Genomic DNA, 12,189 nt, shown 5'->3' on the forward strand with positions numbered 1-12,189 from the left:
TAGCTAGTGTCAGGGCTCTCACGCTGGCCCAAGCAGGAATGGCACAACTGTCAGACACCACCACATGAGAGACTGAGCACTACCAGTTAGCCTTCAGATGGCCTGAAAACACACTGGCCGACATCTCGGCCTTTCAGTGAGCCACAGAGGTCTAAATAAAGGCAAAGACCAGGTGGTGGGTCAGGCAAGGTCTCCCCCTCCACCATCCAGTGCCCACAGGGTGGTGAGGTGGGTGTGGTCTCCCCCTCCACAATCCAGTGCCCACAGGGTGGTGAGGTGGGTGTGGTCTCCATCATCATCCAGTGCCCACAGGGTGGTGAGGTGGGTGTGGTCTCCCCCTCCACCATCCAGTGCCCACAGGGTGGTGAGGTGGGTGTGGTCTCCATCATCATCCAGTGCCCACAGGGTGGTGAAGTGGGTGTGGTCTCCTCCTCCATCATCCAGTGCCCACAGGGTGGTGAGGTGGGTATGGTCTCCATCATCCAGTGCCCACAGGGTGGTGAGGTGGGTGTGGTCTCCATCATCCAGTGCCCACAGGGTGGTGAGGTGGGTGTGGTCTCCATCATCCAGTGCCTACAGGGTGGTGAGGTGGGTGTGGTCTCCATCATCCAGTGCCCACAGGGTGGTAGGTGGGTGTGGTCTCCATCATCCAGTGCCCACAGGGTGGTAGGTGGGTGTGGTCTACATCATCATCCAGTGACCACAGGGTAGTGAAGTGGGTGTGGTCTCCCCCTCCACCATCCAGTGCCCACAGGGTGGTGAGGTGGGTGTGGTCTCCATCATCATCCAGTGCCCACAGGGTGGTGAGGTGGGTGTGGTCTCCATCATCATCAAGTGCCCTCAGGGAGGTGAGGTGGGTGTGATCTCCTTCATCCAGTGCCCTCAGGGTGGTGAGGTGGGTGTGGTCTCCTTCATCCAGTGCCCACAGGGTAGTGAGGTGGGTGTGGTCTCCATCATCCAGTGCCCACAGGGTGGTGAGGTAGGTGTGGTCTCCATCACCAGTGCCCACAGGGTGGTGAGGTGGGTGTGGTCTCCTCCATCATCCAGTGCCCACAGGGTGGTGAGGTGGGTGTGGTCTCCATCATCCAGTGCCCTCAGGGTGGTGAGGTGGGTGTGGTCTCCATCATCCAGTGCCCTCAGGGTGGTGAGGTGGGTGTGGTCTCCATCATCCAGCGCCCACAGGGTGGTGAGGTGGGTGTGGTCTCCACCATCCAGCGCCCACAGGGTGGTGAGGTGGGTGTGGTCTCCATCATCCAGTGCCCACAGGGTGGTGAGGTGGGTGTGGTCTCCTTCATCCAGTGCCCACAGGGTGGTGAGGTGGGTGTGGTCTCCTTCATCCAGTGCCCACAGGGTAGTGAGGTGGGTGTGGTCTCCATCATCCACTGCCCACAGGGTGGTGAGGTGGGTGTGGTCTCCATCATCCAGTGCCCACAGGGTGGTGAGGTAGGTGTGGTCTCCATCATCCAGTGCACGCAGGGTGGTGAGGTGGGTGTGGTCTCCATCATCCAGTGCTCACAGGGTGGTGAGGTGGGTGTGGTCTCCATCATCCAGTGCCCACAGGGTAGTGAGGTGGGTGTGGTCTCCATCATCCAGTGCCCACAGGGTGGTGAGGTGGGTGTGGTCTCCATCATCCAGTGCCCACAGGGTGGTAGGTGGGTGTGGTCTCCTCCTCCATCATCCAGTGCCCACAGGGTGGTGAGGTGGGTGTGGTCTCCATCATCCAGTGCTCACAGGGTGGTGAGGTGGGTGTGGTCTCCATCATCCAGTGCCCACAGGGTGGTGAGGTGGGTGTGGTCTCCATCATCATCCAGTGCCCACAGGGTGGTGAAGTGGGTGTGGTCTCCCCCTCCACCATCCAGTGCCCACAGGGTGGTGAGGTGGGTGTGGTCTCCCCCTCCACCATCCAGTGCCCACAGGGTGGTGAGGTGGGTGTGGTCTCCATCATCCAGTGCCCACAGGGTGGTAGGTGGGTGTGGTCTCCTCCTCCATCATCCAGTGCCCACAGGGTGGTGAGGTGGGTGTGGTCTCTTCCTCCATCATCCAGTGCTCACAGGGTGGTGAGGTGGGTGTGGTCTCCATCATCCAGTGCCCACAGGGTGGTAGGTGGGTGTGGTCTCCATCATCCAGTGCTCACAGGGTGGTAGGTGGGTGTGGTCTTCCCCTCCATCATCCAGTGCCCACAGGGTGGTAGGTGGGTGTGGTCTTCCCCTCCATCATCCAGTGCCCCACAGGCTTCTCACCAGACCACAGCAGTCGTGGACCATCAGGCCGGGTTCGTGTGTGTGTGTTAGCTGGTGGCAGAGGGGTGATGCCACTAGCTACTCTGGCGCTGTCCAGGTGGGGAATGCAGGCTCCATGACTTGTCCCGGAGCTTTCAATACATGTCAGTGCTCACCACCACCTGGGGCGTCTCTTGCTTTACTGCCCTGCCTCCCTTTCCTTTCCTGTTGAGGCCGGGGGCTCCGCCTCTTTTGGAAGAGGGGTCCCGGGACGGCCCCGGAGGGTGGAGGGCGGAAGCATGTGGCAGGACCCCCGCGGGGCGCTGACCACCCCCTCTCCAAGTCTTAGGGATCCTCGGGGTGGCAGCCCCCCTCCTTGGGCCGTGCCTGTGAGCTGGGACAGAGCAGCTGCTGTTGGTGCCAGGGTCCGGGGCCATAGCCCAGGAAGACGGAGGGCACCGGGGAACCCAAGTGGCAAGTGGCTGATGGCTGTGGGCCCCACGGTGGCGAGGGGAATGGAGGGGCCCGGAGGCAGAGGGAGCCCGGGCGGCTCCTGGCGGCCTTGCTGAGACGGGTGGACGGATGCTGGCCTGTCTGCCCACCCCCACGTCTGGAGGAGATGCTGCGCCCTGGCCACCACCCCAGGCCCTTCGACCCTGGGGGCTTCCTGACCGGCGGCCAGGGTGACCGCAGGCTAACCACGGCGCCTGGGGGCTCAAGTGGCTGCCGGTCCCAGGTTCCTGCTTTGGGGTGTGACAGCAGCGTGCGGTTGGCGGGCAGGTGGCCCCGGCCCTGTGGGACACAGGCCTGTTCACCCCCAGGGAGGCCCGGGGAGGCGGCCGAGCCGAGAAAGTCTCAGGGGTGTACCTGGATCCTCCAGACCCCGGTGAAGCCGTGGTCCAACCAGCTGGCCCTCCCCGGCCCCTCTGCTGGCTTCTGGGGATGGGTAGGGGGTACATAATGTCTCCCCCACCCAGAATGTCCACACCCCGGTCCTGCCTGGTCCTTTCGGGCCAAGGGGAGATGCAGCCTCGGATTGTCTGCATGGGTCCTAAATGTCACCCCAGGAGACAAGAGTCAGGAGAAAGCTCGAGAAGCCGCATGCTGGCTCTGCGGGGACCAGGGCCGCCTGCCGGGGAGGGCAGAGGCCTCCGGACGCTGGGGAACGGCCCGAGATCGCGGGCGCCAGTGGCTCCCAGCCACTCAGCCAGCTGAGATCGGAAGACCACAGTTTGAAGCCAGCCCAGACGGAGACACCCGTGTGCCTGTCTCCAATCAACCATGAAGAAGTCAGAAATGGAGACATGGCTCAAGTGGTAGTGCACCAGCGGGAAAGCCGAGAGAGATGGGGAGGCCCTGAACTCAAGCCCCAGGACTGACCAAGTAACAAAGGCTCACACAGGACCCTCCCGCGAGAGCTCCCCCCCAGGCCCAGGGCCGACACCCCCCGAGTCAGCCTCCCTGCCCACCTGGGTTGAGGGGGAAACGTGACATTGTCCACTGGCCTGCGTGCAACTGGTCGAAGCCAGAGAAAACAGTTCAGTCCGCCCAGCGTCTGGACCTGTGCCCAGAAGTCACAACTTCAGCTCACACCTGAGGCTGTGCTGCTCTTGTCCCGGCTCCGGGGCTGAGCGGGGAGGGGCTTTGAGCCGACAGTCCAGGGCCAGCCTGGGCAGCACGGTGAGGCCCCGTCTCCATAAGTTTAAACCAAAAAATTAAATTAAAAAAAAAACCCAGAAGGAAAAGCTGTATACGTCTCTCTAGAGTTTCCCAAACTGCCGGGGGAGTGCTCAGCAATGGCCCAGGCCGCGCCTCTGGGGGAAGATGGTGCGTGCCTGACTCTGGCTTTTGCTTTGCCGCCACCAGTCTAAGCTGAGGCCTACACTGGCCTCTGCCTGCCGGCAGGCGCTCTGCCATTGCGCCTTGGGAGTGATCAGCTGCTTGGTGACACACTCGCCCGCCTGGGTGGAGAGACAGAAGGCGAGGTGAGCCCAGCCACTGGGCGGGACACGACCCCCACCCCATCCCGAGGCTGTGCCCGGCGGTGGGGTTCCGACGGACAGGACATGAGCTAGATGAGCCGGGGGCGGGGGGGGGGGGGGAGAGTGTCCGGGGGGTGGGGTGGCTGTGAATGTACAGTACTCGCTACCACGAGGTGCATCTCCATGGCACCGCCCTTGCTGGGCAAGCCCTGGGGCCCTGGGTGGAACGGGCCTAATGCCACTGGGCCAGAGGGCTAACGCGCCAGCACCATTTGTGAGTTTTACCACAATTCAATACAGAGCCAGGTGCTGGTGGAGGAGGCTGAGATCTGAGGCTCGAGGTTCAAAGCCCAGGCAGGAAAGTCCATGTGTGTGTGCACGCGCATGCCATTCCTAGAGCTCGAACTCAGGGCCTGAGCACTGTCCCTGAGCTTCTTTTTTCTCAAGGCTAGCACTCTACCCCTTGAGCCACAGCACCCCTTCTGCCTTTGTGTATGTGGTGCTGAGGAATCGAACCCAGGGCTTCATGCATGCGAGGCGAGCGCTCTACCACTACGCCACACTCCCAGCTCTTCCATGAGACTCTTATCTCCAATGAGCCGCCTGAAAACCGGAAGTGGAGCTGTGGTAGAGCACAAGACTTGAGCAAAAGAGCTCAGGGACAGTGTCCAGGCCCTAGTTCAAGCCCCACGACCACATCTATCCATCCATCCAGACCCCCACACACACGTACATAGATGCATACACAACCATCACTGAAGACACGCAGCAGGGTGGAGAGGTGGGGATACAGAGCCAGGCTGTGCGGAGGCCGCGGCGGTGGAGGCCTGGGGGCTGCAGTCCTCTCTGTGTCCGCCTCCCCGGAGGAGCCGGGAGCTTCCGCCCGAGGCTCCCGTCCATTCCCGGGCTTTTGCACCAGGAGCCAGCCAGACCACCACAGGAATGAGCTGGAAGCCATGTCACCCAGTCTCTCTGAGGCCTGGACCTCCCAGGTCGTCCGTGGAGGTCGTGCGGCCCAGCGGCCTGATGCGGGTGGCCTGGAGCCTGGCAGTGGCCGGGGGCCAGTGGGTTCCAGAGTCTTCGGGGAGCTCAGGAGGCAGGGACAGAGTGCCAGACGCGGAGCCCCCGAGGGTCCCGAGCGGCCCTGCCCGACTGGGGGCCCCCGTGCCCGTCTGGGGGCCCCTGTGCCCCTCTGAGCGGTTGCTGGGACGGCACGAGCCGCACTCACCTCTGTGGGCCGCCAGCGTCCTCAGGACCAGGAGGGACCAGGGAGCGGTCGGCAGGGACAAAGCGAGGGGCGGCGCCGAGGGAGCCCTCTGGTGCTCTGACAGCGCCCAGCTCCAGGCGGGGGTGGGTCTGCTGAGCCCGGGGCCGGACGGCGGGGCCGGCCCAGCAGAGCCCCAGCGGGCACCAGGGTGCCCGGATGAGAGGTGACGACTGGGCCTTGAGGGGCCCCTGCCTCTCCCACGACACCGCCGCCAAAGCCCCTCGTGCCCTGGGCACCAGGCCTGTTGGGTTGAAGACTCCGATGTCCCGGCAGGGCCGGGGCACCTGGGTGCCACCCTGGGCTGGCGGAGGGGCTGCCTGCCAAGATGCCCTCCCCTCCGGCGCCCTTCCCGGTGGCCGAGCTCGGGAGCCTGCAGGAGCCAGGTCAGGGCCCCGGGAGGCCCGCAGAGCGCCAGGGCCAGGAGGGGAGGCTGGCACCCCGGCCGCCCTGGCCACCACGGGCCTGGGCCTGAGGCCTGCTCAGCCCCGGGTGGCGGGGCCTCTCGGGCCTCTCGGGTCTCTCGTGGCAGCCACCGCCGGGCACTTCCCTGCCTCCCTGGTCCCGGCCTCTGCTCTCCGGGCTCCCCCTGCTCTGCCCACCACCCACCCCACGCCCCCTCGGCCCACTCTCTTATCTGGGTCCTCCGTGCACAGTCCTGGAAGCCCATCCCCATGGCAACAGGGCAGATGGCCCTGCGATAGCGCTCCCCCTCCCCCTCCCCCTCCCCCCACAGCTCAATCTGTCTTTGAAATTAAATCAGCTGTGATAACATCGCTGGCCAAAGGGAGGGGAGGAGGGGGGGAAGGGGCTAGGGGGAGGGCCAGGGGGCTGTGGCCCCACCTACCCCAGCCAGGCCAGTGCAGGGAGGGGACAATGGGCAGGACCCTCCGCCAGGGAGGCTGTGTGGCCCTGGCCAAGTCTCCTCAGCCTCGGTTTCCCCATCTGTAAAGTGGGGGTAGATAGCCACATTTGTTCCTTGAGTCACCAAGCTTGCAGGCCAAGTTCCTTCTGGGGACACAGGGGCCCTGAGCCTGGAGAAGCCCTGCTCTGGCCAGGCTTGGAGGCCAGGCTCTGGCTCAGCAGAACAGGGGTTCAGACCAGGTCCCCAGCAGCCTTGGTGCCCTGCTGTGTGAACCACTCTGGTGTCACGCGACCTGGCTCAGAGGCCAGTCTGCCCCTTCCCCCGGGACCCAGGGTCAGGAGTGGAGGGTGGAGGTGCCCGGCCTGGCCCGAGCCTCGCCAGGGGGGCTGAGCTGAGCGTGAAGGACCGGCAGGGCTAGCTGGGGCAAGGGTGGGGCCCGGCAGCGGGGCAGGGGCTGGCGTGCAGACCTGGGGGCACGTGGAGCGAGGTCTGCGAGGCGTGGGAGAGGCCGCGGGCAGAGGGCGTGGCCCCGGGCGGGGGCGTGCCAGCGTGTGCGGGCCGCGCGGAGGCTGGCTCCGTGACGGTGACCGCCGAGGCGGGACCTGTGGAGTCCAGGCTGGCCTCGGGCGTAGGGGGCGGCAGAACTGAAGCCCGGCCTGACCAGCCAGCACCATTCTGGGACGCGGTGCGGAGGTGGGGCTGCGCCCCCTACCACGGTCCTCACACGCAGACCCACGGCCAGGGCCCGGGAGGGCTTGGCCCCAGCCCCGGCCGGCGTGGCCACTGTGGGCCCGTGAAAGCCACGGCGGTGACGCAGGCAGAGTCTCCTGGGAATCCAACGGCAGGAAGCCTAACGGCAGTGGTCAGAGGGAAGGCCCGGTGTGGGCAGCGAGCACAGGGGGCCGGGGCAGGGCCCACCCCTGCACACCTGGGGGGGCTGGGTCCCCACGCCATCAGGCTAGGCAGGCCTGGACTTCGTGGCTCCCTGGGAGGGGAGCGGGGAGCCACGTCTGTGCCGGGAGGGGGGTCCGTGTTCCGGCTCAAAACGGAGGGCGGGCGGCCGGGGAGCCCCGATGCCCGGCCAGCCCCTGGCGCGCTCCGTGCCCCCAGCCCGGCGCGGGCGGCTGCCTGTGCCGCGGGGGCGTAATTGGATTTGCCAGCAGCTGTCTCGGCTAAGTGAACACACTTGACTCCAGGCCTCAGGGAAATCAGCAGGTTGGTGGGGACAGAGGTCGGGTGTTTAATGCTGTGGTGGATTTGATGAAGTTAGACCCGCGCAGGCCGGGCGCCGAGGTGAACCACAGCCGCCCTGCCTTCCCGTAACGCGGTTAAGGGCCTCCAGCTGCCTCGGCCCAGCGAGCCCTGCCGGGCCCAGCAACACGGGGCAGCCGCCTCCAGACCAGGTCCTCCAGCACGTGGCACGCCCCAAAGAGCACGGCGTGGGTCCCCACGGGCGTCTGGAAGAGGAGCCCACCTCTACCTTCCGGCCCTGCGTCGAGTGACTGACCGTTCACCATGGTCTCTCCTACCAGTGAGGAGGCCAAGAGCCCTCCTGACATCCCCACCCTCTGAGCCCCAGCCCTTCCTGAGCCCCAGCCCACCTGTGAGCCCAGCCCACCTGTGAGCCCAGCCCACCTGTGAGCCCAGCCCACCTGTGAGCCCAGCCCATCCTCTGAGCCCCACCCCGTCCTCTGAGCCCAGCCCACCTGTGAGCCCAGCCCACCTGTGAGCCCCACCCCGTCCTCTGAGCCCCAGCCCACCTGTGAGCCCAGCCCACCTGTGAGCCCAGCCCGTCCTCTGAGCCCAGCCCGTCCTCTGAGCCCAGCCCACCTGTGAGCCCCACCCCGTCCTCTGAGCCCCAGCCCACCTGTGAGCCCAGCCCACCTGTGAGCCCAGCCCGTCCTCTGAGCCCAGCCCATCCTCTGAGCCCAGCCCACCTGTGAGCCCCACCCCGTCCTCTGAGCCCCAGCCCACCTGTGAGCCCCAGCCCACCTGTGAGCCCAGCCCGTCCTCTGAGCCCCAGCCCATCCTCTGAGCCCAGCCCGTCCTCTGAGCATGCCTACTGGTTCTTGCTGTTGCCTGCAGCAATGAGCTCTGGCCTGTTGCCCCACTGGACACCAGGCCCCGCTGGGGCTGCGGTGCAGATGACACCTGCCAGGTTCTTGTCTACCTGAGACCGACAGCACCACTTCTGGCCACTGCCTGTGGCCAAGGTTGAGCTCCACAACCTGGAGTCACCGCTTTCCCTGCTCCCCCTACTGCGGTAGAAACGGCACTGGCCTGGGCCCCACGCCTCACCGGGGGCCTCCATGCCCACCGTGGCTGCAGGCCAGGCCTTTGGGTCAACTCAGGATGGAGTCCTGGCTCAACCACAACCACTGTGTGATCCCCCTCCCCGCGCCTCGGGTTCCCTCTCTATAAAATGGGGCCTGGCCATTATGTAGCCTCTGGGCTTCCTCGGGCCAGGCAGGGATACTCTGGGCCGCTGGGGCCTGCGCCTTGCCGTTCCTTCCCCCAGACAGCAGGCCACCTGACCCCAATTCCCATCTTGCTAGAAGAGTCGTTCAAGTGGCAAAACGCCCACCCGGCAAATTTGAGACCCTGAGTTCAAACGCACACTGTCAATAATAATTCCCTGCCCACCCTCCAGCCCACCGCCCCATCCTCTGGGCTGCAGGCACACACCCCTGGGAGTCCTCCCCGGATGCCCGCTCCTGCTCTGACCCAGTCAGGGTGAGGCTCTGGGTCCCACGGGGTCTCAAGACCCAGCCGAAGCTGGTGATCGCCAGAGAACGCGGCGTGTGCCAAGGCCCTCTGGTCGCACGGCATGAGGTGGCGGGGAGGAACGGGGCCAGGGTGGGGTCCGTGAGGCCGGGACAGAGGCCCCGCCGGCGGGCCCCGGAGGTGAGGCCCGGGGTCTCCGTGCTGAGAGCTGGGCGGGGCTGGACGGCTTTAGGACCGGCCGCGTCACGAGGGGTGGCCTGGGTCTGGCAAGGCTGCCAGGGCACGCGTGGGTGCAGAAGGGCGGGAAGGCCGTGGGAGGAAGGTGGGCTGCGGGACGGAGCGGGAGGCGCAGGCCAGCGGGGCCGAGAGGCGGGCAGACCCGACGGCGCCGGGCTGGGTGGGTGCCGCCCGCTGGCCGGGCCCGGGCTCCCGGGTCGTGGGGCGGCGGCCATGCCCCTCTCCGTAGATCCTCCCGCCGGGCCCGAGGACCCCACACAGCAGACCGGAGGCTCTGGAGAACTCACTCAGCATATTTAATTGCCGTCAGCCCCTGCCGCCGTGCCTGGCGGGAGCTGAGCCCGAGCTCACTTGCTGTCCACCCTCTTCAGCTGCTCCTTGCCGTTGATGGTCACCGAGGTGAGCTGCCCGTCCTCCTCCACCTCCACCCGCTCCTGCCCGTTCTCCAAGATGCGCTTGGTGGTGACCTTGTGTCCGTTGACCATCTCTGTGGAGGACATCACAGACTTGAAGCCGGAGCTGCCGGCCCCCGAGCCCCCGAAGGACGTGGACGAGAAGGTGGTGCGGCCGCCCCCGCCGTGGCCCAGCGAGTCGAAGGAGGAGAAGGCCTCCATGAAGGCCGGGAACTCCCCGAAGCCCGCCGCGAAGGCCCCCCGCAGGCCGTGCCCCCGGCCCCGCGCGCTGCCGAAAGGGGCCTCCCAGAAGTCAAAGGAGAAGGGGTCCAGGCCCCCGAAGAACTCCCGGAAGATGTCCTCGGGGTTGCGGAAGGTGTAGCCGCCGCCGAAGGGGCCGCCGCACGGGGGCCCGGCCCCGCCCGCCCGCCAGGACTCGCTGCAGCCGGCCCGGTCGTACACCAGGCGTCGCTTGGAGTCCGACAGCACCTCGTAGGCCTCCGACACCTGCTTGAACTTCTTCTCGGCCTCCTCCTTGTTGTTGGGGTTCTTGTCCGGGTGCCAGCGCAAGGCCAGCTTGCGGTATGCCTTCTTGATGTCCTCAGGGGAGGCGTTGGTGGGTACGCCCAGCACCTCGTAGTAGTTGGCCATGCCGGGGAGGGCGCGGGGGAGCCGGTGCCAGGGAGGCTTCGGGCGGGGCCGGGGGGCGGAGGGGTGGAGGGGGCGGCTGCCGCCCGGCTGGAGTCCGCTGGCTGGGGGTGGAGAGAAGGCCGGGGAGTTCAGCTTTCCATAGCACCGGGGCCGGCCGGGTCAGGTGGGGCCCGCTGCTGCGGGAGGGGGTGGGGGTGGGGACACTGCCTGGGGCCAGCTCCTCCACCGCTGGGGCCGGGGCCCTTTGTGACCTCAGCTCCGGGCGTGGCCGCCCCCACCCCAGCTTGGACCAGGCCAGGCTGGGCCCAGGGTCCGGCCTGGAGGGGGCCGTGGCCCGGCCGGGCCCGCAGTGCCACGCTTGGCTGCAACAGGGCTGAGGGTGGACCGGGAAGCTTGAGGACTGCAGGGGAAGTCAGGGGAGAGCGGGCAGGGACGGGGGGGGGGGGGTGGAGGGGGAGGGACGGGGAGGGGGAAGCGTGGGCAGGGATGGGGGGAGAGCAGGAGGGGAGTGGGGGGGAGACCTCCTAGCTTCCGGGATGCGAGAGAATAGAGCATGCCTGCGGTGAGCACCCTCGGTCTGTGGCAGCAGCGTTGGGTGCAGTGCTCAGGCCTCAGTACTCACTAAGGTGGCCCCTCCTTCCTCTGCCTCTCGTCCTCCCTCCCTCCCGGCTCCCTTCTTCTTTCTCCCCCTCCCCCCTCCCCTCGGTCCCCACCCCTTCCCTTCCTATCCGCTCCCCCCAGGGCCCCCACCCGGCTGTTTCAGGCACTCCGAGTGCCAGCAGGGGCAGCCACAGATCCTGGACGCCTCTGGTGAGCCTGCAGCCCCAGGGTCCCCCACCTCACGGGCGGGCTGGCCTGCCCAGGCGCCCACCCTGGTGTGCAGAGGGGCTCCACAGCAGACCTGGGCTCCGTGGGAGGTCACAGGCGACTCTAGCCCCTTCTCCGAGGGGGTGGAGCAGGAGACAGGCGTCCACGCTGCGTGAGTCTCCGTGGACCGCAGTGACGGTGGGGAGGCCAGGAGGACCCTGGGGCAGAGGAGGGAGCCTTGCCTGGCGCTTCCAGCTCCAGAGCAGCGTCAGCCTTTCTCTAGCCCCAGTGTTGGGCCCCAACCCCTACCCTGATGTGGTACTGGGGGCCAGACAGCCGAGAGGCTAACCGGAGAGCCCCCCCGCCGGCTGCTGGGCTCGGCGCTGCCCCAGGGGCAAGACCACCCAGCAGGACTTAGGCCCGGCCCTAGCCCGCCGTGGCAGGCCTCCGCGCCCCCCTGACCCAGGGGCTGAAGGAGGCCGGGGGGTGGGATAAAGGCTCCTAAAGGAAGGTGTGGACAAAGCCGGGCAGTCGGCGTGCAGAGGGGACTCCCCGCCTGTCCCGCGAGGCCCTGATGCTCCACAGGGCCTAGGAGCAGCAGGACCATGGGGGTCCCACAGATTCTGAACACAGGCAGAGGTCTGAGCACCTCGCCCAGCTCCGACGGCTTAGCTGTTAGGTGACTTGGCCTCTCTGTCCCGTCCTCTCTCTGGGGAGCCAGCCTGGCCCCAGCTTCTGGTGCGGCGGCCTCCACTCAGCCCCACCCCTGTGGTCTGGAGAGAGAGATGGCCTCAGGTGAGCAGGCTGTCTCCAGGCCGAGGCTGGCCCCAGCGCTGGGAGGCCCAGAGAGGGCGCAGCACACCAAGGTCACCCAGCAGGTCGTGAAGCCCCCCCCAGGGCCAGCTCTGGAGGCTGATGAGGCAGCCAATTGGTATTCTGAGTGGCCAGGGCCCCTCTCTGTCTCTGTAATTAATGGAGTGGCTTTTTAAAAGGATTCTAATCATTCCCTACCCTATCTGCTTATCACTAGCGTTCCTAATTAGATGAT

At 66.6% G+C, this 12,189-nt stretch overlaps 1 protein-coding gene across 1 annotated transcript; it reads right to left on the reverse strand.

Annotated features, from left to right (window-relative positions):
• Positions 1–9,638: 9,638 nt before the first annotated feature.
• Dnajb8 (DnaJ heat shock protein family (Hsp40) member B8) lies at positions 9,639–10,334 on the reverse strand. Its single transcript, XM_048355065.1, has one exon. It carries the CDS (start codon positions 10,332–10,334, stop codon positions 9,639–9,641), a length of 696 nt encoding a protein of 231 aa, XP_048211022.1.
• Between the last annotated feature and the right edge of the window lie 1,855 nt (positions 10,335–12,189).

Source organism: Perognathus longimembris, chromosome 10 (assembly GCF_023159225.1).
Source record: "Perognathus longimembris pacificus isolate PPM17 chromosome 10, ASM2315922v1, whole genome shotgun sequence".
NCBI lineage: Eukaryota > Metazoa > Chordata > Mammalia > Rodentia > Heteromyidae > Perognathus > Perognathus longimembris.

What these genes read in the sequence shown, in the direction of transcription:
- Dnajb8 (XM_048355065.1), bottom strand. Translation starts at nt 10,334, where the DNA reads ATGGCCAACTACTACGAGGTGCTGGGCGTACCCACCAACGCCTCCCCT.